The sequence below is a fragment of the Cyprinus carpio genome, chromosome B21 (assembly GCF_018340385.1).
Source record: "Cyprinus carpio isolate SPL01 chromosome B21, ASM1834038v1, whole genome shotgun sequence".
Lineage (NCBI taxonomy): Eukaryota > Metazoa > Chordata > Actinopteri > Cypriniformes > Cyprinidae > Cyprinus > Cyprinus carpio.
This window is the reverse complement of record NC_056617.1, coordinates 9,450,237-9,475,615: the sequence shown is the minus strand read 5'-3', so window position 1 is coordinate 9,475,615 and position 25,379 is coordinate 9,450,237. Positions and strand designations below refer to the sequence as shown.

Here is a 25,379-nt window from a genome sequence, read left to right as displayed (position 1 = left end):
AGGGATGCAGCGCTCTGTAATGCGGTTTTCGCGTGACTCAGGTGGTGAGCGCAGACGCTGAATCTGAACAGCAATAGATGCTAATAAACAATTTATATTTAAAAAGTATTTTTCCCCCCTAAACATAAATACATACATACATATATAAATAATATATAAGCTTGACGAAGAAGATATTAAAATTAAAATCCAAATATAGGCTAATAAACTATTTATTTACGTTTAAAAGTACTAAATAAATATATATATTCAGTAAATAAATAATGAAATTTAAAAAAAAACGTTACCTAAAATTACAATTGTGTCATCATGTATGTCATCATGTAATCACATGAGGTTGAGATCACACATTTTTAAATAGAAGAAACCCGTGGTAATTCATTCACAGCCTTATCCATAATCTCCAAACATTATACTCATTATCACCTATCTCATCTTTCAGTGATGTTTCATTTTGTTCGCTGATTTCTGCCTCTGCTTACAAAAAAAAAAAAAAATAGCATGAATATAAGAAGTGAAGAATAATTTCTGCGCAACTGACATGCAATGGTTTAATGTCCTGGATAAGACTGTTTTCAGTGGAGAATGGTGTCCCTCTAGTGGTTCATCATGGCCGTAGACTTCTATTTATTTACATAAGCGAATTCTTGCCTCATATTTGCTACAATTTAGCGTAAAGCGTTAGTCCTAAAGTGTTTGCAACACTCACATTGCTGTGTTCCATGCCTTTTTGTTCATATCTGACTGAACAAACTGATCAATATTTTGATTAACTCTGTTCTGACTTACATGCAGCTTACTGTTAAGTATTCTTTAATGTAATTCCTACAGTTGTGTACAGTATTATTTTAGTATTATTGAGACACTATTTTAATATTTTGGAATAGTTATTTTTGTTACATTTTAGTTCATTCTTAGCTTTTTTTGTCATGTTGTGGTAGGCAATGTCATTAGTTTTTATTTTTGTTGAACGTCTGTCTAGTTTTATTAATTTATGCTCAACTAAATGTAAATTGGATGTGTTTCAAAGCTGTCGTTTTAAATCATTCCATATTACGAATGAAAAGTGTGCAAAAGTGAAAAGCGAACATAATTTTATTTACTTTATGCAAGTTAGGGCTTTCAGCAAAAGTAATATACTTTAATAAAAGATAAATGAAAGCTAGTTAAAGAAAAGAAAGACTGCGACACCTAAAAAATGTAATTATATTTTGAAGAGTCACCCAAAGATGCGGCGCAATTCACCACCAAGCCACGCGGGGGCGTAAATACATTAATTGATTCCAAATTTCACGCGCACAAGGCAATAAAAACTGACCTCCGGTAATCTTGAATGTTGAACGGAGCAAAAAAACGCACCAGGATTACAGACAATCAATAAATTAACACCTAAGACTCTTCCAGTGCTTAGTTTTACAAACAATGCGGCAATAATCTAGTTGTAGCCTACTTTTAATAATCAAAGATCATATAAAAACGCCTAAGGCTGCAACCAAAACACAACTGTGCAAATAAAAGTAGGCAAACATTCGGAGATACCAACATTACAGGTTTGGTGTGTATTTTGAGGGGTACGTTCAAGCAAAGTTTGTTGCTGGTTTATTGGTTTTATGTTTTAAGCCCGCTAGCTGTTCTACAGCAGATAAATCAACAGATGACCATTAACAAAGATAATAAATTACTAAACTGACAGCAGATAATTAAAATAATTAGTTTGCACTATATCTCCAACTTTTAACACGTTCTGTTATCTAATTAACTTTCTGAATGTCCCAATAAAAGAAAAATAGACCTAAACATATAGCCTATAAAAACGAATAGACTGATTTAAAATAATATCTAGTATTTGTTAAAATATCTTGAATATGTTGTTAAATCATTATGGAAAAGAGTGCCCACCACACCAGGATGTTTAAGTTTGCGTTTAGTAGGCAAATGTCGCACCTGCTCCGTCTGTAATTGGTTGAAAGCTCAGTCAGATTCCACCGCAGAATTATCGGATTGAAAATCAGGGAGGGGAGCTGAAAAAACTCAACGCAACCAACTCACAGCGATGCAGAGCTTAAGTTTCTAAACATCACAACGGATTTCCCTGCGCCCTTCAACGCGAAGTTTGCCTCTCAAACAATCAAAGGACTTTAAACATTAAGTTTTCAGTTTTTATTTTTTCAGGTAAGATATTTTCATATAGGCTGTAATACAGTTTCAATTATTTTTAACCTCAAGACTATTATTATCATTACTTTTATATTTATATTTAAATAATTATTTATTATAAAACAGTAATGTGGTATATTTGGGCTAATTTAACACGTTATAAAAATCTGTCTTAAACCAAAGTTTGACTGAAACTTTCAAAACAGCAACAGAACACCAAATATTGTAGGCTACCCTGTAATAACTGTATAGGTTTCATTTTTTAGACAGAGAAAGGAAAATAATCTTATAAGAAGAGTTTTGAGTTTTGTTGTTGTTGTTTTTATATGATATAGAAATGACTATCATACAATTTTTTTATTTTTTTATTTTTAGTTTCGTTATTCTATAAGTTTGTAATGGCTGATAGTTTTTGGTGATCATAACAAATATGGAAATGAAAATATCAGTAAACAAATCTAATTTTACAGAATCATCATGCCACGATCATTTTTGGTGAAAAGTAAAAAGTCTCACAATGTGCACCGACCCATCGACACCGAGCAAAGTCAACAGAAACTCCCGGACCCATCATCCAAAACAAGTAAGTGAACAATCCACAGTGATATATAATGAAAATGTTCTTGGTTTTTGTATGTTTTATACTCATTTACATAATTATGCATCTATAATTCTCCACTAAATAAATGATTTGTCTAGAGAGTGCTGAGAGGATGTGCTGAGCACCTGTCAGATTGGTGTTTGCTGCTGGTGCCTCAGCCTCAGGCTGACTGTTAGAAGATTCTAGGGCTGTGTCTTAAACTTTGACAACTGCTTACTTAAGACAGCAGTGTGGGCCTAATGTGCTGTTTAGTAAGGTAGCTCAATAGGTTGTATTCCATGGAAGTCCGTAAGCTGTTGAGCAGTTAGGCTGGATGTTGCGAATATGCAAACTAGCCCTATTCAAACAAGAGAGCAGTATATTGTGACTGGATATAACTGCTCTTTATAGGGTTCATTTGGAGAAAATGTAAGGAACAATCTCAGATCTGTTTGATGCTCTCAAAGCTTTTCATGTGCACACCTCCATTTAATTGCATAAATAGTTTATTTAAATGTTCATGCTTTGAATGTTTTACTTTAGAAAGGAGCTGCCCGAGTGAATAAAATGGCCATAAAAATATATGAATGTTTTTGCATCATAATGTCATTGCATTAAAACCATAAAACCAAAGGCTTTTTCTTTTTGACGACAGATAGCACAAGCTTACATCTGAAGCAAAACAAACTTGGTTTAATATTTTGTTTTCTAATGCATTGACATGAAGTTTTTTTTTTTTTTTGGCATCTATGGTTCCACAAAGAACTTTTAACACCCATGGAACCGTTCCATCTTTATAGTTGAAAAGGGTTCTTTAGATTCCTTAGATGTTCTTCACACCAAGAAAAAAATTTCTTCTACTGAAAGTTTCTTTGAGGAACCAAAGATGTTTGTTCTAAAGCCCATTTTGAAAATGTTATTTCTAAGAGTGTATGTTATTTTATTCAAATTAATTTCATTTTGATAGCTGTTGAGCTCCATTGTACCAAATGCATTTTTCAATTTTGTGATGTAATATTTTTTTAGTCCCAGCGCTGGTCCCTTTGGAACCAAAGGAATGTAATATCCCAGAGCGGCCCCAGGTAGATTCGGTCACTCGGCCGTCCCACAGAGACCCGTATGACTTCATCAAGTGTGAGCAAGAGCCAGACTGCCCAATACCATCTCTACCTGAGCTGCCTGTCACAACCAGACGGCCATTTTACTTATCTGGTGAGAGTTTGACATAAATATCTGAATGTGTACATCTTGTTCTTCGATCAAAAAAAAATAATGCCAAGTATCATGTAACATCTCTAGGGCAGATTTAGACACAATAACAATAATAATCTTAATGTTTCCTCTCTACCTCCAACAGAGCCTCAGCTGGCAGAGTTCCCTCCCTACTACAAGAGCTCTTATACCTGGGATCATGTTCCTGCAACATATGACTTCAGGCAGATGGGCTTCTCTCCATCGCTCCTGCAGCACGCCAGCAGCCTGTACGGAGCTCATCTGAAGCAGAGCTCTGAGCCTCAACAACCACTGGACTGCAGCACACACTACTCACCCACGTCTAACACCTACCACTGCATTACCTGTGATAAGGTGAAATATCTCTTTAATTATCTATCAAAACATAACATATTCATTTTTATGTATATTTCTATATATTTTATGTTTATTATTCTTTGATGTTATATTTTGTTTTATGATTCTTTTATTTAAAAAAAATCAATTATTATTAACATTAATTTATTTGTATATTATTAATTTATATTATTTTGTATTAATTTAAATGTATAATATTATTGAATAATTTATTAGTAATAATTATTATTTTGAGGAAAATATTAAATTCAATTAAATTAGATTGTTACCAAATAATCTATTTTATTTATTAGAAAATTATTAAATTATATATATATATATATATATATAATATATATATATATATATATATATATATAATTTCTTCATAAAAAATGATTACCGGTAAATTACATTTTTAATTAGAATTATAAGAATAATATATAATATATAACAGAATAAAAAGCAAATGATTGAATTCAATTAAATTTGATAGATTTTTATTTTCCCCAAAAATGATCTATTTGTTTATAAATAGTAACATAAATATCGTCTCAGCTTCAAATAAATTATACATATACATATACACACACACACACACACACATATATATATATATATATATATATATATATATTTTCTTTATATGTGGGCATCATTCTTAATATTCTTTTTCAAAAATCTGATTTTATTTTATTTAGAAATAAAATAATCATTTATTTATGAATACAATCTAAATTAGATTTTGTAATTAAAAAATATAAATTTAATTTTTTTCTTATATAAATATAAAATAAAATTTATATTTTACATAAATATTATTTCTATATATGTAATAATAAATAAATCATATGTCAATTTCATTGCTGTTTTCTGTCCTCTTCTCCAGGTGTTTTCCACCCCTCATGGGCTGGAGGTTCACGTCAGACGTTCTCACAGTGGCACACGTCCCTTTGGATGCAGCATCTGCAGAAAGAGCTTTGGCCATGCTGTCAGCTTAGAGCAACACATGAACGTCCACTCTCAGGTACGAACAAACCATGCTTAGTCAGTTAGCCACTGCATTATCACATAGTATCATCCTTAGCTGGCATTTGGCAATCAAAGAAATTCATTTTGTTGTTGTTTTGTGTTTAAAGGAAAGAAGTTTTGAGTGCAAGATGTGTGGAAAGACCTTCAAGCGCTCCTCAACGTTGTCCACTCACCTGCTGATCCACTCAGACACACGGCCGTACCCCTGCCAGTACTGCGGCAAAAGATTCCACCAGAAATCCGATATGAAGAAACACACCTACATTCACACAGGTGAGACGCCATGGTGTGTGACTGCATGTTTGTTATGTCGGGGTTGAAAAGAGATCTGTGGCAGTGATAAAGAGCACATGCGGTTAATGCCACCTCAATAACAGTTTCCCCCAAACCCTCCCCATATTATTTGGAAACACGTGTTATCTCTTTACATGGAATGAGTTTCCATGTAAATCATTAAAACTGCATATGGAGAACAGATATATTCGCCTTCAATGCTGAAGTTGGCTTTCTAGGGTGTGTTTCCAAGAGCGGCACAGCTACAGAAAAATCAAGAAAAGAAGATTAAACAAATGCTGTCTTGATTTGCATAGCTGGTCTTCCTGCTTTCCTGATGCCTCTTGGAGAGTTTGCTTTGCATGTAGTAGACAGCCACTCCTGTGTTGGAAAACAGAACAAATCTGGGTGGCACGCAAATCCAAGCTGGCTTTAAAGCAAAGATTCTCCAGTGTTTTTATACAGATTAAAATGGGTTTCAGTTGACATTTTTTTGAAATGTTATGTTTGTTTACAGGTGAGAAACCTCACAAATGCCAGGTGTGTGGCAAGGCCTTTAGCCAGAGCTCTAACCTCATCACACACAGCCGCAAACACACCGGATTCAAGCCGTTCGGCTGTGAGATCTGTTCCAAAGGCTTCCAGAGGAAGGTAGATCTTCGCAGACACCACGAGAGCCAGCACAGCCTTAAATAATGGAGATTGCATATGGAAATGAAGACCACTGATGACTGCAAAAAAGACTGTTGCTTCAGAGGAATGTGTTTAGACTCCTGTTAAAGGGATACTATTTTATCATCATTTACGCACCCTCATGTTGTTCCAAACAATTTAGTTATTGTTAACTTAAACTAAAAGTAGCATTAAAAATAAAGTTTGGTAACTGGAATAAATCTGGAATTAAATAAATATTAGATGAAAAGCTTTAAAAAACTGCATACATAAAAATACATAAATTATTTAATTGCAAAGATTAGCAATGTTGACAAATGAAGTTGAAGTACTAAACTCAAAACTAAAACTTAAATAAAAATAAATTAATGCTATATAGAAAAATATTTTTTTAAAAGCTAAAGAATATATAAGCGACTTTAAAATATTTGTAAAAAATACTATATAATATAAAACAAATAATATAGAATACACTGAAAGTCAAAGGGGTCTCAAATGATATTGAGATATTGTTAAAATATCAGCTTTTGTGCTTCCACAGAAGAACCAAAGTCATACAGGTTTGAAACAACTTGAGGGGAGTAAATTATTGAATTCAAAATACATTTCTTTATTCTACACAAAAAGTCCATCAAATGTCCTTTTAAATATTAAATCATAATGTCCAAACATATTTCTTTCATTTCTAAACTTGCTTTTTAATGCAGTGAAATGATTGTATGTTAGTGTTTAGACTGATCTTTGATTTTGTGTTATTTATAGAAACTCTTGTCTCACAATAAATACTCCTCTTTGAAATTGGTGCTTGATCAATAATTCATAAAAGTGGATTTTTCAATCTAGTTGTGAGATAAAGAGAAGGGGGAGGAGTGCATGTACTGTAAATGTGTAAAAAAAATCAGTCCTGGTACAGTGAAAAATGAGAAGAGTCAGCAAACACGGCTTTGCTGTGTTTGTCTTCTTGTGTCTCCGCCCTGTCGAGGATCCGGATACACAGTTCCGTTGGTCTTGCTCATGGCTTTGCACACTGCCGGAGGCTGTGTGAAATCTCTGGTGTGACTAGAGATAAAGCTTCATTCAAATAGGTACCTGGAACTCTACATGCAAATCTCCTGCCTGGCAGGTTTGTAAACTTCATGCGGCTGAATGAACGGACCTTCTGGGCCTGAGCTTGGCGGAGAAAGGCAAAGCAGCAAAACAAAGAAATTGATGTTTATGAATGCAATGATTCCTGTGATTAAACTTTGACCAACTGGGACTCCTTAGTCTTAGTTGTGCAAACATTTTGACTAAGAAAACTCAGAGATTTACTGACGTCTGCTTCTCAGGTCACTCCCATCAGCGGAGTTCAAGCTGCTTTGCCAAACAAATTCCCACTGACACAGCTTTGCGCACACCGCCCCTTTCAAACAAAACAGACAGTTAGGAAAATCCAATCAGTCTACACTGTACTGTATCATAAACCATGCATTGCACACCTCACATGTGGTTCCCTCAGACGCTGGTAGTGGCGGCTGATCACAAAACAGGGTCATGACTGGTAAGTGCGGTTATTCAGCGAAGAGGAACTTACTGAGAAAAAAGCTGAAGAAAGTTGGACAGAAATCTCATCACTTCCACTTCTGACCTGTTCCCCATCTGCGCCCTGCACACCTGCTCACCTGTCAAAAAAGTTCGGAACAGAAATCAGTGTTCACATCAGGGTGGAAACAGACAGTGCATCTCTAGTAACAGTTGGTAAACAAATCTGTGGTGCCCATGCAAATAATTCTTTTATTACCTCAGCAACGGGGTCTGAGTCATGCTGAGGACAGTTACAGCCACATCCTGGAACGAGACAGTAAATCCAACAGCAAATCACAATCTTGCTCAGTGAGCCAATCGGTGTCAGATTTGGATGACAGACAATGTATGAGCAAACAGGATTTTAGGACTAAGACAAGAGGGTGGGGTGACGTGTAGCCTTGAAGGGAGAAAGGGGAAATGAAGGGGCATACGCACACCTGAGTTCCACTTCCTCTTTTTCTGTTGCGTGTGTTGATTTTGCATGATTTTGTAAATCAGAAAACTGTTTGTCCACCATTCATGCAACAGTGCACTAACAGTAATTTCTGATTATGAAAATTAAACTGGTTTTAGAAGCTCCTGCTCCAGTCTAATATCTTACGGAACTGCATACGCCATTCATCAAAAGTGTGGAAACACACCTACTCATTATTTCAATACGGCTGAATATATTTATATTAACTACAGCAAATTCAGTAATATTGTAAAACATTCTTACAAAATTAAAAATAACCATTTTCTATTTTAATATACTTTAAAAATTAATTTATTCCAATGTTCAGTGTTACATGATCCTTTAGAAATCATTCAAATACGCTGATTTTGTGCTCAAGAAAATAAATAAAAGATCTTTTTGATAATCCCGCATTGAATTGTGCCTTGTTTGTAAATGAATCAGCAGTAAAATGAAGTAAACAAAAGTTCTTACTGACACAGTCTGGAACTTCATTAAAAATATAGTTCATTCACTCTTTCCTAACGTTGGGATCAGGAGGAAGGCAATGCAAACGCTGTTTTTTTTTTCACAACTTTGCACTCTTCAGAGCCATCTTTATCATTTAGGTTCGCCTTTCTTGTAAACACTATGCATGAATCGGTGGGCGGGGCTAAAGAGACTGTGATGTCAATCTTCTCCTGTGGAGGTGGTGCTTATCCACACTATTACATCATAGAGTAAAATATTCCCAAAACTGTTGTTTTGGCTCACTGCATTCAATATAAGCAGTTTTTAGACTAAAGAGAAGTTTTTGAGTTCTGAAATTTTACAGGATGTTTTCATAGTAAAATGACCTCTTATATGTCAAAAGATCAAGAGAATTTTGGTTTCTCAGTTCATGACCCCTTTAACAATCATTTGTTCATGCACTATGTTTGTTTTTACCCACGAGGACAACTCACTAATAAGACAAGTTTTCTTGATATTAATTTGGAATACATTGTCTTTTGATTTGATCAAATAAGTTTCCAGTCACAACTTGGATAAAATTTTATGTTTTTAACATGGCATTGTAGAAATGTGACAGCTGTTGACCAATCAGAATTCAGGATCCGAACTAATCCGTTTTGAGGGAGCTCCTATACAGTAAACAATCGTTGGCTTCATTTCCTTCACTACTCAACTTATGCATTTCAAAAACTTTACATTTTTTATTTAATTAAATTTTTTTGTTGTTTGTTTTGTGAATGAATTCATACATAAGCACAAAATATATCTGTCTACAGAACTGATGTCATGCCTTTTACACATTAATCTTCACATCAAATGGTTTTTAAGATCACGAGAAACAAATTCAGTTAAGCATGTCTGGAGTTAGATTTTAATCTTTAATATATTCCAACGAATCATACACACCATATGCTAAATTCACTCAGCTTTGGCAGCTGTTTTGTATTTGTAGAAACAGTTGATTTAGAATTAATAGTGAGGAACAATAAAGAGATGTGCTTTCAGATATTTGGACAGGCCATCACCATAAAAAACTTTAAGTGGGTCTGCTGCCAAAAGCTGTTAAAGCCTGCAGGCAAAAAGAGAAATTTGACCTTTAGTGTACATCAGTCCTCACGTATAAACAAAGGTAACACATCCACTGAACCAATGCATCAGCACAACAATACCACACAAATACAGATATATCATATATATATATATGAACAAAAAAATGACGAGAGGTCAGAACATCTTTTAAGATTACAAAAGCAGAGTGGTAGAGCGAAAGGGAGGAAAAAAGGGAGGGATTTAGAAAAAGGATAGAAGGAGAGAGATTTGCTTAACAAATGAGCAGATATGCAAAACACTCTGACTGCGCTTGCCTGAGGCAAAGTAGCAGGCGACTGTGTGAGCCAAAGCAGAGACCTTATCACAGAAAGGACTATCAAAAAAATGAAAATGATCACATTAAAAAATTAACTTGAGCTTTCTATTAAACTGGCTGACTGTGCAGCAGAGCATGAAGAAATGACCGCTTTAGAAAAACATTCTTTGTTATTTTTTTAAATGAGCTTTTATACGCTGCTTTTTTGTGTATTTTAGAAATGCAACTGTTTCCAAAAACAAGAAAAGCTCCGAAACAGCACTACAAAAGGTTTTTAAACACTGTAAAAGTATACATAAAACAAACACAGAAATCAAATCGTGCAGAGAAACGTGTTTACTTTAAAACACGTTTGGTCGAGTCTCTCATCTTGTTACAGAAGCAAAAAATAATATTTAAGCCTCTCTACAGTAAATGGAAATCATGTGCATAAGAGTATATTTACAAGTGATATTTTTTTGGTTGCATATGCAGTCACGCATAAAAACAAGAGAGAACTCAGTCCACATATTTAAAAGTGCAACTGGTGTGTCTCAAACAAAGGGCCTGTCAGTGAGTTTTATGGGTTTGGAGATGAGGAGAAGATGCAGATAGACAGCTGGCACGTCATGGCAAGAGCAGAGCGATGACACAGCGAGGCCCGAACCACACTGATTAGAGTGGGACGCCAGATAAGGGGCAATCATTATTTAAATCCACTCAGAGGATTATGCATGTGCGCGTAGTGCTAAGAAACTAAAGATATATGGGAACTAAATGTATGCTGTGTATGTAAATGTGTCCTGATGTTAGTTTGTTCTTGTGCCTTGGCTTGTGCAATGCCATGTTTCATAATTTAGATGAATTTGAGAGAACAGTGCACTTAAAAAAAAGAAGAAAAAAAAGTAGGATCAGGAGTGATCTAATTTTAAAAAGAATAAATATTTATGTTGGTTTGATGTGGTTATGAATTTTTATTAATACCATTTCCAAGAAGTTTTAGTTTGGTGACTTAAAAACTAAAAGTACTCAAAAGTACACACACACACACACAAAAATATGTAATTTTTGAAGGTAAAAAAATATTATTACAAGTATAGAAACAAACTGATCTAGCCTTCCATCATCATAAAAAGGACAAAATATGTCATATTCATTCATTTTTTGTAAAATATTTATACATAAAGACTTACTAATTTAGAAATTTACTTTTCAGAGAAATCATGTCACAATTTGAGTGAATACAATAAAATATTAATAGAATTACAAATTAATATTAAATATAATTTTTTTTTTAAATAAAAATCTGACCCTCTAACACTTGCACTCTCCGTTCCATTTCTATTCATACTACTTGTTTTCTTTTTATTATAAAAAATGACCCTCTAACACTAGCATTCTCTATTCCTTTTCTGTTTTTTTGACTTGTTTTATTTTAATTTTAAAAGTCCCTCTAACACTAGCATGCCCTATTTTTCTATTCTACCTTATGTTTTTTTATTATAAAAATATTTAATTAATAATTCAAATATATTCCAATTCATGTATGAATAGCATTTTTAATGTATTTCTGTAAAAATTATTAGATAATATGCAGAAAATAAGCATTACAACATAAATCACTACATTTGCACAGTAAAACCTTTTTTTTTTTTTTCTTTATTTTTTTTTTTAACAACACACGGCTCAATACAAAAGTTCCCTTACAAGATTCAGGGAGTATATCTGTCTTACTGTGGACGCAGGAAACGTGCATCGGGTCACATGCAGTAACAAAGTGATACTGAGTGATTGACAGATAGCAGACATGAAGGGTGGGTGGGTTTAACGGAGTGTGGTGACCAGCCAAGAGCAAAACTGACTCAGACACAACAAGGATCAACAAACCGGCCTGCAAAAACAACACATCTGAAGTCAGCAAACATGGAAATGAAGTGGGAGAGGAGGAACAGAACAAGAGTTGGTGAAATCTGAAGGGAGCAGGCAGGGCCGTGATGGTAGCGGGGTAGTCTTATCTGACCCCATCCACCCTGTAACGGTCAGAGCATTCATGGCTTGCTGAGGGAGGAGCAACAGCCGGAGCAGAGAGATAGAACTGTGGACACAAGTAATCAGAGACAAACAGACCACACGACACTCTCCTTCTCACTCTCTCCCATAACAGCTCTATGACAGAATGTCAGTCTGTATTTTAACTCAGTCCATCCCTCCAGTTCCTCAAAGCTCAGAGTCTCTTATTGTGAACAGGAAACAGCTTCTTATCGGACCAAAGGAGGACTGTGTGGCCTCTGCAAAAGCAAAGGACTAGACATAAAGCACCAAAAATAAATCTATTACTATGCTCTCAAAGGAAGCAGCCGTCTTTCCTGATGTCATCATGACATATTGATGAATACTTTCAAATAAGGAAGAATGCTCTCTGTAACGAAATACAGAAGAGAGTTACAGAAATGGGAAAATAATTCAAATAATACAGTACAGGTCAAAAGTTTGGAAACATTACTATTTTTGATGTTTTTGAAAGAAGTTTTTTCTGCTCATCAAGCCTGCATTTATTTGATCAAAAATACAGAAAAAAATGTAATATTGTGATATATTATTACAATTTAAAATAATTGTTTTTAAATTTATTATACTTTAAATTATCATTTATTTCTGTGATGCAAAGCTGAATTTTTAGGATCATTATCACATGATCCTTTAGAAATCATTCTAATATGATGATTCATTATCAAAGTTGGAAACAGGTTCTGCTGCTTAATATTTTTTTTCAGAACATGTGATACTTTTTTAGGATACTTTGATGAATAAAAAGCAAAAAAAAAAAAAAAAAAAAAAAAAAAGAAGCTATGTTTTTAAAATATAAATATTTTGTAATAACAATATACACTACTGGTCAGTAATTTGGGGTCAGTCGTTTTTTTTTCTTTCTTTTTTTTTAAAATAAAATCAATACTTTTATTCAGCAAGGATGTGTTAAATTGATAAAAAGTGATAGTAAAGAAAATATATTATTAGAATATATATTATTAGAATTTTTTATTTTTATTTTGAATAAATGCAGTTCTTTTTAACCTTTTATTCATCAAATATATTAGACAGCAGAACTGTTTCCAACACTCATAATAAATCAGAATATTAGAATGATTTCTAAATGATCATGTGATAGACTGGATGTTACATGTGACACTGAAGGCTGGAGTAATGATGCTGAAAATTCACCTTTGTAGGAATAAATTATTTTTTTAAAAGTATATTCAAATAGAAAACTATTATTTTAAGTTGTAATAATATTTCACAATATTACTGTTTTTTCTGTATTTTTGGTCAAATAAATGCAGGCTTGATGAGCAGAAGAGACTTCTTTCAAAAGCATTAAAAATAGTAATGTTTCCAAACTTTTGACCTGTACTGTATATAATCATATCCTTGTTATATCAACATCAGTTTTCTTGCATTTGCAGTGTTACAGGGTACTTTTAATATCATTTTATAGTGCTTTGGAATAGTCATGTGATCTGTGTTTTTAAGTGTTTTTTACTTAAACTATACTGAACAGTGCTATATTACACAACATCTAGCATGTAAACATCGATGAAAACGACGTTTTGAGGTAAATATCACGAGAAATATACAATAAAGGCTAAATACAAAAAAGAGGAAGAAACTGGAGAAAAGGGAGAGGTAGAAATTTACAAATTGACGGCATTGTTGTGGAAACGTACGTGTTTCTTCTCTACATTGTATGTAAAAAGCAGTACGTCAAATGAGTAGAATGAACTATATCCAGATTACCTCTCTGCCTTTACGCTATCTCATGCCAATTCGTACATATTTTACGAAATTGACGTACGCACTCGTACGATTTCATACGTGGCTAGACCCCAGTAACGGTTAAGTTTCTTTTGGTGTAGGTCTTCGTACAAATTCATACGAATGTGCATGTAAAATACGTACGATTTGCAGTCGTATGAATTTGTACGAGTATCCAGATTACCTCTCTGCCTTTCGTCTATTGGTCGATTGTTATTTCTCAAAAAAATTATAACATACAGATTGAACTATATCCAGATTACCTCTCTGCCTTTCGTCTATTGGTCGATTGTTATTTCTCAAGACACTGATTTCAGTCACGTATTAAGCGTGGGTTTCCCCCAAAAAATGATAAATACATTATAATATATTATAGGTTAAATAAATAAAATAAATGAACAACATGGAGCAAGGCCGTGCTGCCCCCATGTGGACACATAGATACATTACAATTGTGTAATACAGCGTTTCAAAACACGTTCTTCAATAAAAATTGCACAAAAAGTAAACAAACAAATAAATTAAACTACTGTCCTATCCAGAATATGTGAAATATGTTTCTCACTGTGTAATACAATCAAATAGTTTTAGAAAAAACACTACGAAACAGCAGGTATTCATATACAGGAGGTTTTATTCAACATTTTGTGTATAAACATAGGCCGCAAATGCCTTCCAAACGTTTCAGTCTGCAGAATTCATTATCTATTTGTACAGTCCTATAACCAGAACATTAAGATATTAGCAAGAATAAATAGTGACAAAAACCTTAAGAGGAAAAGGGGAGGGCATCCACAGCCTGTCCCAGTGGCTGTCCAGCATGTGTTTAAAGGCAAGGTTTCAACATAAATCATCATAACATTATAAAGGATGACACAGATGGACCCTTGCAGTGCTTTCATGACCAATCAATTCAAAACTGTAATACTTTGTGAATACAAATAAATCTGGAGGTTATAATGTCATAATACAAGTTTTAATGAATTTGTTTGTAGATGCTTCTCACTGTGTGTGATACAATCTCATTACGTTTATAAGAAATTTCATCACATTAGTCTTTAAACTATGTGCAGTGCAAAGAAATCGCTTCTCAAACATCATGCGCTGTATCACTCCCATTGAACCGGAGCATATGTCCAATATTCCTAACCCAGTAACATTCAACAATCTATAAAAAGCACATTAAATAAGCAATTAACACAACGGGAATGCTTTGAATCACCCAATGCCTTCTGATAGGAATCGAGCACAGTTTAATTTATGTCAAGAGTTACATATTACAAAAAAAAAAAAAAAAAAAAAAGCGGACATATCTCTAGAAAGAAAGCCACATGTGATGCTGACTTCAGTTCGGACAGGTGCAAGATACAGGAAATGTACGTTTAGTGCCGACAATCAAGAAAGAGGACAGACAGGATGAAATGTCTCAACTGCACACGTTAACGAAAAAACAAAAGACATCACATGGTGGATTAACAGAAATTCCTTTTCAATTACTGGACCCCTTTTTGTATGCATGATAAAGTCTTCAAAAACCCTTCTACAGTAGCCAGAATTTGGTTTAATGTTAGAACTCAAACGCACCACACTTATCAAAAAAACAAACATAAAAAAAAACATGCCTGCATGTTAAATAAAGTAACTAAAGCACCTTTAACTGAAATAATAAACTTAAGAGCATTCATTTTTACTGATATGAACTAAATTGTTATAAAAACAGAATACCTGTACTGTTCCTGTACTGCATCCATTATTAACCCTTCCTTCATTAAACAATCTGACAGGATTCAACGATAACAGATTGTGCTATATACAGCGTTGTTGTTTTTTAACCTTAATGTCTTACGATGAGACAGAGAGGCACTGCTGTATGGTTCTCAGCGAGACATAAACCACAGTGTGCTGTGAAGCTAGAGAGAGAGTGAATGTGAAAGACAGTGTAGAGTTAAAAACCTCTCCGTTTGGTCATCTCTCAACACTAGATATACGGCAGGGGAAACGTTAATGTTGTGTGCTACCCTCAGAGCATTTTCACGGATTCACAAAGACAGGAAAATTAAGAGGATATGTAAGGAATCTACAGTACTTCATAACACGGATAAGTTAGCGATAAACGTAGACGTACTTTGAAAAGACACTGATGTTGATATCTGTCCCCAAATAAATAATAATTCTTCTATATGTATTACATTAAAAAAAAAACAGATTAAAGAAAAATATATTGACCCTTTTGGTAATGTACTTCTCTCTCCCAAAATCTCTACTACGAAAGCATAATGAAACATGTATCATGTTTTCAAACACACTCATGAGTGCTTAAATATTGCTTGATAGAGAGGTATGGGCCAAAAAAAAGAGGGAAAATAAATAATAGCGAGATTTTTCTAATTTTATGTATGTTTTCTTAACTTAGAATCACATCAACACTGACAATAACTGAACCAAACACCATCTTCTACACAGAAATCCTCCTACTCTTGTAATGATTGACATACACTAACAGAAGCTATTCAATTGACTTTTAAGAGTCTGCAATAAGAACTACGTTGAACTGCCATGTAATTATCTATTGTATAAAAGGATCCAAAATCTGGAATGGTTTGGAGCTGGATACTGAATTGTAGCAGCACAGAAAGAGCATCAGTGACCAGTGGGGACAGGCGAAATGAGGACAAACACAAAAAGCCAGAAGAGACAGAATTCACTGTCACCAGCTGACATGATTAACCAGTAGAGGCCCACGTACAGGACGCATGCTCAGGGTCTGAGTCACGAAAATGAAGAGCGAAGGTGCTGAACGGACACTGATGTTCAGAGGAAAATAGGCAGAGGGTTCAGTAATATTCAAGATGTGCTCCGAGCAAGTCCAGTTCTTTAACGTTTAAAAGGGCTGCGGTGTCCCCTAGTGGCGACAGCTAGAAAATGCGCAAAAGGCGAAATGCTCTTGTGCATTCCAGTGTCCGTTATACCCAGTGGGTGGACATGCCTGCTTGATCCCTCTCCCACTGGTTTGAGACTTACAATAGGAATAAGAACTCCTTTAGACCTCTGTGGAAAACAGGATACTCTGTCTCTTACTGTCTGGCGTCGGGATGGTCTCCAGCTGAAGGAAATACAGCAAAACTTGCACCTACAGATGCAAAGGAGACAGAATTATGCACCTTTTAAGAGATGTGTAATGGATAAAACATAAGTGCATTACTGTAAATGTGTTTTCCATTGTTCCAATACAAACACAGACACATTTAAATGATTTTCAATGGCGCTTGGTATCATGTTGACAGTCCTTCCTTAAATTGAAAATAGTCCGTTAATTGTGGTTTTATCGTGTACCTGTGACATGACTTCCAGTGACCAGCTGTCCCCCATCGTGATAGGCTGTGTGGGGTTAGTGGGGATTTTGCTGTCCTTCTCAGCAGGTCGTAGCAGGGTCGGGCCAAACACGGTGGCCAGATTGTGAAGAGACATCTTGTTTACACTCTCCTTTTCTGCAATCCTACAAACAAAAAGAGAAAGAGCAGGAAGACAGGAAATAAAGATTATCAGTGTATGAATGCATCCAGTTTGCGATTACAAAACTTAAAATAATTACAATATATAACTTTTTTTTTTTTTTATTCAAATAATAATAATAAAATATTACTATACTATTTAAAAATACATATATTTTTACAATTTGGTGGTGAATAAAAAAATAAAATAAATTAATAAATGTGCCCAGACAATGATGACAAGTGATGCCAGCAGCACGTTTTGTAGTATAAATAGAGCGAGTAGTGCGCTAACACTGAAGTGCACTTTAAATACCCAGACGATAAGTGAAAAAATGAAGTGTGGAATGATGGACACTTCATGCACTCAACTGTCGCAGCTTTAATTATGTCACGAAGAGGGAGTGGCTATTAGACCCTGATTATTAATGGCAAGAAACATACACTACTAGGTTGAGTACATAGTGTATAAGTGCACAGTGTATAGTAGTGCGTCTTTTGGGACTTTTGACCCAGTAATATATCTTTCTTGTTGTTAAGCTTCATAGAACAATGTCAAAGTCATCAGCATCTGGTCTACCTCTTGAGATGATCCAGCAGGAAGAGGAAGGTGACCAGGTTGGGCTCTGGTAGAGACAGCAGGAGGTTCAGCATACAGCTCTCCTTAGCTACGCTGTCTGAAAGAGCTGATGACATAATCAACATAGTTATACCTTCACAAAGCCAAGTCTGCTTAATACTTTTTTTTCAAGTAAAACAATTAACAAACCAATGCCTCCTGCAAAGTTTGGGTAGAGCTCATCAGTGAACAAGGGCTCAGGGAGCTCCCTGAAGTACAGCTTGAGCGTTCCGGCAATGGCGTTCACATCCATCTCACTCATCATTACTGACACGTCTTTATTATCTATTACAGGGAGACAAAGAGAGAGATCAGCAACTAAACTGGCTGACTGGATGTGTCTGTCATAACTTTATGTAAAAAAACACAAGTCTGAGGGACACTCACTGGTGTCAAAGGCAGTCTTCAGTGCCTGGATGTCAGTGGCCACTCCTGAGACACGGTAGATGCCCACTTCCTCCATTCCTCTTCTCTCGATTTCCTCTAGACACTGTCTGACGATGTAGGGCACTTTAGAGTGTTCCCGTCTGAGACAAGAAATAATACCAGCATCACAAAACCAGGCTTTTGATTTAATGAACATGAAATGACTACAATTTTTTAAACTTATATTCAGCAAAAATTGTTTGTGTGTTGTATTTGTGTTGGCATATATAAAAAATATTAGATGTGTTACTGTTAAATACATAATGCTACCATTATGCTCACCAAGGCTGCATTTATTTGCTGAAAAATACAGTAAAACAGTAATATGGTAAAATATAATTACAACTCAAAATAATTAAAAATTAAAAAAAAATTAAAATGTTATTTATTCCTGTGATGACAAAACTGCTTTTTCAGTAGCCACTACTCCAGCCTTCAGTGTCACATGATCCTTCAGAAGTCATTCTAATATGCTGATTAGGTGCTAAAGAAACATTTCTTAGATTTAACTTGTGCTGCTTAATATTTTTTGTGGAAACCAAGATACATTTTTCAGGCTTCCTTGATGAATAAAAAGTTAAAAAAACAGAAAACTTTTCTAAAATAAATCTCTTTGCTGTCATTTTTTTTTTTAAATTAATTGAATGCATCTTTCTTGAATAAAAGTAATAATTTATTTGAAACATTAACAATAGTGTATATGCAAATAAGATTTGAAAAGTATGGCTTAAATTTGTTTAACTGTGTCTGTTTCTCAAATAAAGCTATCATGCTGAGTCTATGTGCTTTGTTCACTGTACATTTTCATTGTAAGAAAACGAGGTTAAGCAGAATAATGCCTTTACATAAACATTAATTAGCAGTAGGTGCTGCTAGTGTACAGACCTTTGATGCACACGTTTGTGTCTGTGCATACTGTATGTACTGGTGTTATGTTGTCTTTATAGCATTAATTTGTTCTGCCCTTAAACCCATTAGGAAGCTCGACATTACAGGCAATCCTCATTACTGTCAATCAAATCAAACCACAAACACTGCACAGAAAGGGCAGAATTCTATGAAGCCTATAATTTTCTATACTGAATATTCTAAATTTTTCTTTGACACAATAAATGCCTGAAAAAGCATGATAACTTACAGTGTCAAAATGCGTCTTTTTGTAAAAAAAAAAAAAGACCAAATAATTTTCTGGGTACGTCTATTCTCATATAAAATGTGTTCTGACTCACTTTGTCACTGTGGAGATATTTACTCCAAACACACCCATGGGCTTCCGTGGGGGCATTCTCTTCAGGCTGAACTCCCGGCTGGTGAACTTCATGGATATTTTCACCTCAATCTTCAGAAAAATGTGTAATTAGAGTGTTAGATGGTAGGATTACAGAAGAGGAACAGATGTGAATATACTTACCCCATTCATAGGGATGACTGTTCTCTGCCAGTCTTTACCCTGGAGCATCTGAGGATCCAACTGAATAAAAAAACAGAAAAAGAAACATTAAATACAATGGGATTTCCAACACAGAACATTTGTCTTTTCTGAGATCTAGAGGGGTTTTGGATTGGCTACACATCCGTTATAAACACCACAGATGTTATGAAGGGCTTGGAGTGATGTGAACATTTTTCATACTGCCACTTCTCCTTTTACAGCAGATTTGCACATCACCAGCCAATTTCTCTGACCTATTTCTCTCTAAGCATCTGGAGTGGGCCAAGTTCAGCGTGTTCCTTTCACTCATCCTGGCCTAATCTCCATATGGTCTCGTATAAGGCCTGATCCTGCTCTGCTATCTAATCTTATCATCTCAGTCATTACTATTTGTCTGTCAATGGGGCAGGGTGGTAGAAAGAGTGAGAACTGGGGCTTTGGCCACACACCATTGCCAGCTTAGGTCATTAGAGCTCTATTGGCATAGGAAAATCCACCCACACACACAAAAATGCAATATTTAATTCAACTATTACCATATATTTTTATATGCAACATCTCAACGTGAAGTAGAATACTGACATGAGTGGCAAGCATTATAAATATAAATAAAGAGAAACTGCATGTCACACTGGAATACACTGCTGTCACTACTGAACCAGTATCCCATACACAACCATTTTTTCCGTACTTTACCTTTCTTCTGTGCAAAACATTTGGTACACAGCCCCATAACCTTGTTCCTTTGCCTGCCGGAGAAGTTTGCGTGAAAATGTCTACAGTAACAGCCTCCACCGGCCCCACATCACAGTCCTCGATGGGTGGAGAGCAGCTCCTGCCCTCATCCAGTCCTACCACCTCATCGTCACTCATCTCCTTTCTATACAGTATACGACCTGAGCAAAACCTGAGCAGAGATCTTTGGCTGGAATTGGAAATCCCTTAGGATGTGGTCTGATATGGACATTGTAGACCCAAAAGATCCACAGCTGCTCCAGATGTCTTTCATTCAAATAATTCAGAGGGTCTTCAGTAGCAGAAGAAGTGTTTAAGTAGCTCTTTTAACAATAATAAGTCATTGGTCTGGTGCAAGCTACAAAGATCCAATTACTCTGCGCACTGCAAATGCTGACATTGATGATTCATCCAGATTCTCTAAGAGTCCCAAAATCTGTTGCTGTTCACTTAAATATCTGTTTTGCTCTTATTTCCTTCTTTAACGTCTCAACACTGTTTCCTTTTGTAAATCTGCATAACTTTCTCTTTGCGCACCTCCAGCTCGTAATAGATGATCCCTTGACTTACCTCAGTCTGAGTAAGCTGCCCTGCCCCACCCATCTGTAGCCACTAATATCCAGTGCACCAATCAGAGCATCTCTTAAAGGTTTTTTATTCTGCTGCCATGCAGTATTGTTATCATTTACAAAATGTATATATATATATATATATATAAAACCTGAAAATGCTAACTGAAATAGCGTACGTAATTTAAAAATTAATTAATTAATTTTCCATGCTTTAAAAATAGCTTAATTTTAGACCCTGAATTTAATAAATTATAAACATTTAACATAAAAAAAAAGATGGCACTATGTAGTGATATACAATGCATATAAGAAACGTAACAGCTTTTAATGCATTTGAAATAACATTAGTTTACACATTGCGAGCCCTAAAATTCTAAAATGAAAATATAAAACTAAATTAACTATAAACTTAATTGAAAATCGAAAATCATATATATACACATATTTTTTTTTTTTTTTTTACAAAACTCTAATATTATTCCTAATTTCTCTTTTATTAAATTATTTAAAAAAAAAAAAAAAAAACGAATAACACTTTCATATTATGTCTTTAAATCTACCTTTTACATTTCCAAAGGCACAAATCTATAGAGCAGTCCAGCTTTATTTTCAATGTTTATTTGTTGGCAGACCACTGCAAAGTGCTCTTGGGTATAAGGAGAACTAAAAACCAAACAGCAAAGCAATAAATCATCATAATGTTTAAGAAGAAAAATATTAGATTTTTACAAAGACCACATTACTTTAATACACAAAAGAAAGATGATCCCTACAAAAACACACTTTATGGCTTAGGGACTAGAGCAGAGTTTCCCAAAGTCACAGCTGGCTGATGGGGGGCTACAGAGGGATCATATAACAGCCCTCTAATCCCTCCCCCTTCCCCCATAATACACCAGTCGATCCTTTGAAACCAACAGCATCCAAACCTAGACTTTACAAGCAATCATTTGTAAGGCAAGAGAATTTTTTGCTGTTTGTATGACCCGACAAACCTCTCTGGGGAGGGGACTGATAGGTCAGCTGATTTGACGTTGTTTTGAGTGTGACATTTTCAGACAGGACACATGAATTATGGATGATCTGATGCCTAAAAAGCCAGGGCAGAGTGAATAACACCCTACCTATTAAAAAGCAGATTAAATGTCTGGAGTATAAAGGCCAGTCCCCATCTGGGAGCGTGTCTCTCAGAAGAGCAGATATACCTTTGACCGGATTCACTGAGGGCCCAGATGGAGGGCGGTTAGCTCACAATAGCTCACATGAGAGCCAAGCAAATTTATGCTTACAACCTGTTAACCTGTAGGGATTTGTAAAAACGACTAGTAAGTGGGGATGTGAATCATTAGTAAGTCTGGTATAAATAGCCTAGTTTAAAGTCAAGTCAACACAGTAACAACCAATGTCGTTATTGATAATTAAAACTAAAACTGTTAAAAACTGTCTTCGCTAATTGCAGTAAGGCTGAAATAAAATATAAATATTAGATAAAAAAAAAAAAACTTAAACGAAAATGAAAAATGTTGCCTTTATTAAAGTGAAAGTTTACGTTGAAGTACTATAATTACTAAAACTAAAATAAATCTAAACATAATAAAAATTAATAAAAGTGACAAAAGCACATAACAAAATTTATAAAACCTAAACTAAAATTACAATGAACTATAAAAAAGCTATTTCAGAATATTAATAGCAATACCAAAATAACACTTTTAACCACCAAATTTGTTACAGTGTTTATTCAGTGAAGATCATACCGCGATTTGTCCTTTGCCCATAATTCTGTCCGTGCTTTCTCCATCCTCCTTGTTCATCTTCGCTTTGTTGTAGCTCTTCTCGTAACACAGTAGACGTAATGTCTGGGAGCCCTCCAACTCGATCTCAAACTCCTGAGGCAGAAACAATACAAAAGAAACAGCATTACCCAGAATATATACAACAAATACACATAAGAAATACATACATGGCTACCTTGAGAACATCTTTTGAGAAAATAAATAAATCAAATGAATAATAATAACAACAATATTATTAATAATAATAACACACAGAGACTGCCCAAAAAAAACCTTCTGATTTTGCTTCTCAAAACAGTCTAAGTATATTTTTGATCAGACTTAGCACCTGCCATGCCTCATTTCCTCATTTTCTCCCCTTTACTTTTGGGGATGGTAATTGCTCTTAATTAAAATTTAATACAATTTGTCCAGAAGGTCTTCATATTCCACATGGCCTCACTTCTGCTGCTCTTAATTAAGATTTAATGCCTCAAGAGCATTTCAGCAGGAAGGTCTTTTGGCATCGATGGTGTATAGACAGGGATGGGCATGTGGGATTACCTCATTCCACTTGGGTTCGGTGGTGTATCTGTACACTCTCGTTTTGGCTTTATTCACAAAGATGCTGAAGGAGTCCACCTCTAATGTGCAATACAGATCTAAAGAGAGGAAGCGGTAAGAAGATCTGTAAGATACTGACTCTTTACAGGGTGTTAGGACAGGCTAAGCAAATGTGTACAATGTGTGACCTTTGATGAGAACAGAGAGGAAGAAGGAAAGAGACACATACTTAAGCTCTGTTTAAGTCCAGAGGCAGAATGGACAATTACATTCAAGAATCCATACAGTCCAGTAGATTCATCCTCTGTAAGTGAAGAAAACATTAGAAAAAATGGTTCAAAACATGTCTAGAATAAAAAAAATTAAAAAAAAATACAACAGAATCACAATAATGATAAAAAAGACCATTAAAAACTATTATTAAATAAAAATAATATTCTCCAGATTTTTTCAGTAATTTGATTAAATTGCTATGAATAAAACATGACATTATTAAAAAGAAAAGGTTGTTTTAAGATGTGGAAAATATTATCTATTTAATTCTGATTTAATCTGAAGAATCATGCACAAGAAATCCAGGTCAATCTGATAAGATTGTAAACAGTTTTGATTTCATATCATCTGTAAATATACAGATACCTGTGCAACTTTCTTACCGTCTTTATTGACAGTGAGGGGTAATTGATGGACCGTCTGGAGTTTGAGACATGAATTGGTGAGCATCTGAAGCTCCATGGATGTCAGGCTGAAGGTCTTAAAGCCTGGAAAATAAGCAAGCATTCAGTTGAAAAAACAAAAACACTACCACCTGATCTACTGCTGATTTCCGTGACAATGCCACTTACATTTCTTTTGCTGTTCTCGGATCACTTCCTTCCACTCGGCACGCTCGTAGTCCGATGAAATCAGAAACACGTAGCTCTGAAATGCATAACCGACATGGATTGTGAGCATGAGCAGGAATGTTGAAGAGGAGTGTGAGGATGAAAATCATATACGACAGAAAGGCTGTGAATCACTGGCTCTTACCTTTCCATTGCGGTTGTGTACTCTGAGGGGCATGTTAGGAGAGTTCAGCAGCAGTAGTGATTCCTGTTCCGACAGCTTCTTTTTCAGCCTCTCCATGACCTTTGACCCTTTGTTGGCCCTCTGTTGAGGCAAGATGCAAAAAGTCATCTTAAAACCTAGTGGGCTGTTTCGTGAACTTCTGAATGCATGTATGTTGCCCAAAAAATTATGTCCAGGTCAGAATGTTTCGAGACATAGCTTTTTATAGTCAAAAATACACTATTTCATATTTCACTATTTTATTGTAAAATATCATTACAATTTAAAATAACAGTTTTAACTATAATATATATATATATATATATATATATATATATATATATATATATATATATATATATATATATATATATATATAAATGAATTTTTAGCATCATTACGGTAGTCTTCAGTGTCACATAATCCTTCAGAAATAATTATAATATGCTGATTCATGCTTTAAAAAAACATTTCTTATTATTATCAAGTTTGAAAAACATTATATATGTATGTATATGCATGTACGTATGTATGTATATATATATATATATATATATATATATATATATATATATATATATATATATTTCTTTGATTAATATAAATTTAAAAGAACAGCAAGTATTTAAAATTGTAATCTTTTTTCACATATATGAATATAAAACCATTAATACACAGTGAGGTCTGTAAGTCTGAGAACAATTTTCTTTTTCTCAATTTTTCTAATTTCATAAATTATTACAAATTATATCATCACCATGAAAA

General features: G+C 34.6%; 2 protein-coding genes across 3 annotated transcripts in view; one reads left to right on the top strand and one right to left on the bottom strand.

Annotated features, from left to right (window-relative positions):
• The first annotated feature begins 1,335 nt into the window (after nt 1–1,335).
• On the top strand, nt 1,336–8,214 carry LOC109045942 (zinc finger protein Gfi-1b-like). Of its 2 annotated transcripts, none has more exons than XM_042748244.1 (7): nt 1,336–1,571; nt 2,628–2,740; nt 3,764–3,949; nt 4,095–4,324; nt 5,196–5,333; nt 5,446–5,611; nt 6,129–8,214. In XM_042748244.1, exons 2-7 carry the CDS (start codon nt 2,635–2,637, stop codon nt 6,305–6,307), a joined length of 1,005 nt encoding a protein of 334 aa, XP_042604178.1. In that variant the 5' UTR covers nt 1,336–1,571; nt 2,628–2,634; the 3' UTR covers nt 6,308–8,214. The 2 variants fall into 2 exon arrangements, with proteins under 2 accessions (XP_042604178.1, XP_042604177.1); XM_042748243.1 differs by lacking the exon at nt 1,336–1,571 and adding an exon at nt 1,627–2,172 and having other exon boundaries at nt 6,129–8,213.
• Nucleotides 8,215–14,569: 6,355 nt separating this feature from the next.
• The window catches only part of LOC109046247 (breakpoint cluster region protein-like), a 68,909-nt gene continuing 58,099 nt past the window's right edge, over nt 14,570–25,379 (bottom strand). The window contains exons 11-23 of the mRNA XM_042748458.1: nt 24,597–24,716; nt 24,413–24,488; nt 24,224–24,328; nt 23,797–23,871; nt 23,568–23,665; nt 22,986–23,117; nt 19,901–19,960; nt 19,719–19,828; nt 18,451–18,590; nt 18,214–18,348; nt 18,025–18,130; nt 17,287–17,449; nt 14,570–17,083 (exon numbers count right to left, since the gene is read on the bottom strand). Of these exons, the coding sequence (XP_042604392.1) occupies nt 16,994–17,083; nt 17,287–17,449; nt 18,025–18,130; nt 18,214–18,348; nt 18,451–18,590; nt 19,719–19,828; nt 19,901–19,960; nt 22,986–23,117; nt 23,568–23,665; nt 23,797–23,871; nt 24,224–24,328; nt 24,413–24,488; nt 24,597–24,716 (1,410 nt within the window). The 3' untranslated portion in view covers nt 14,570–16,993. The remainder of the gene's footprint in view (nt 17,084–17,286; nt 17,450–18,024; nt 18,131–18,213; nt 18,349–18,450; nt 18,591–19,718; nt 19,829–19,900; nt 19,961–22,985; nt 23,118–23,567; nt 23,666–23,796; nt 23,872–24,223; nt 24,329–24,412; nt 24,489–24,596; nt 24,717–25,379) is intronic.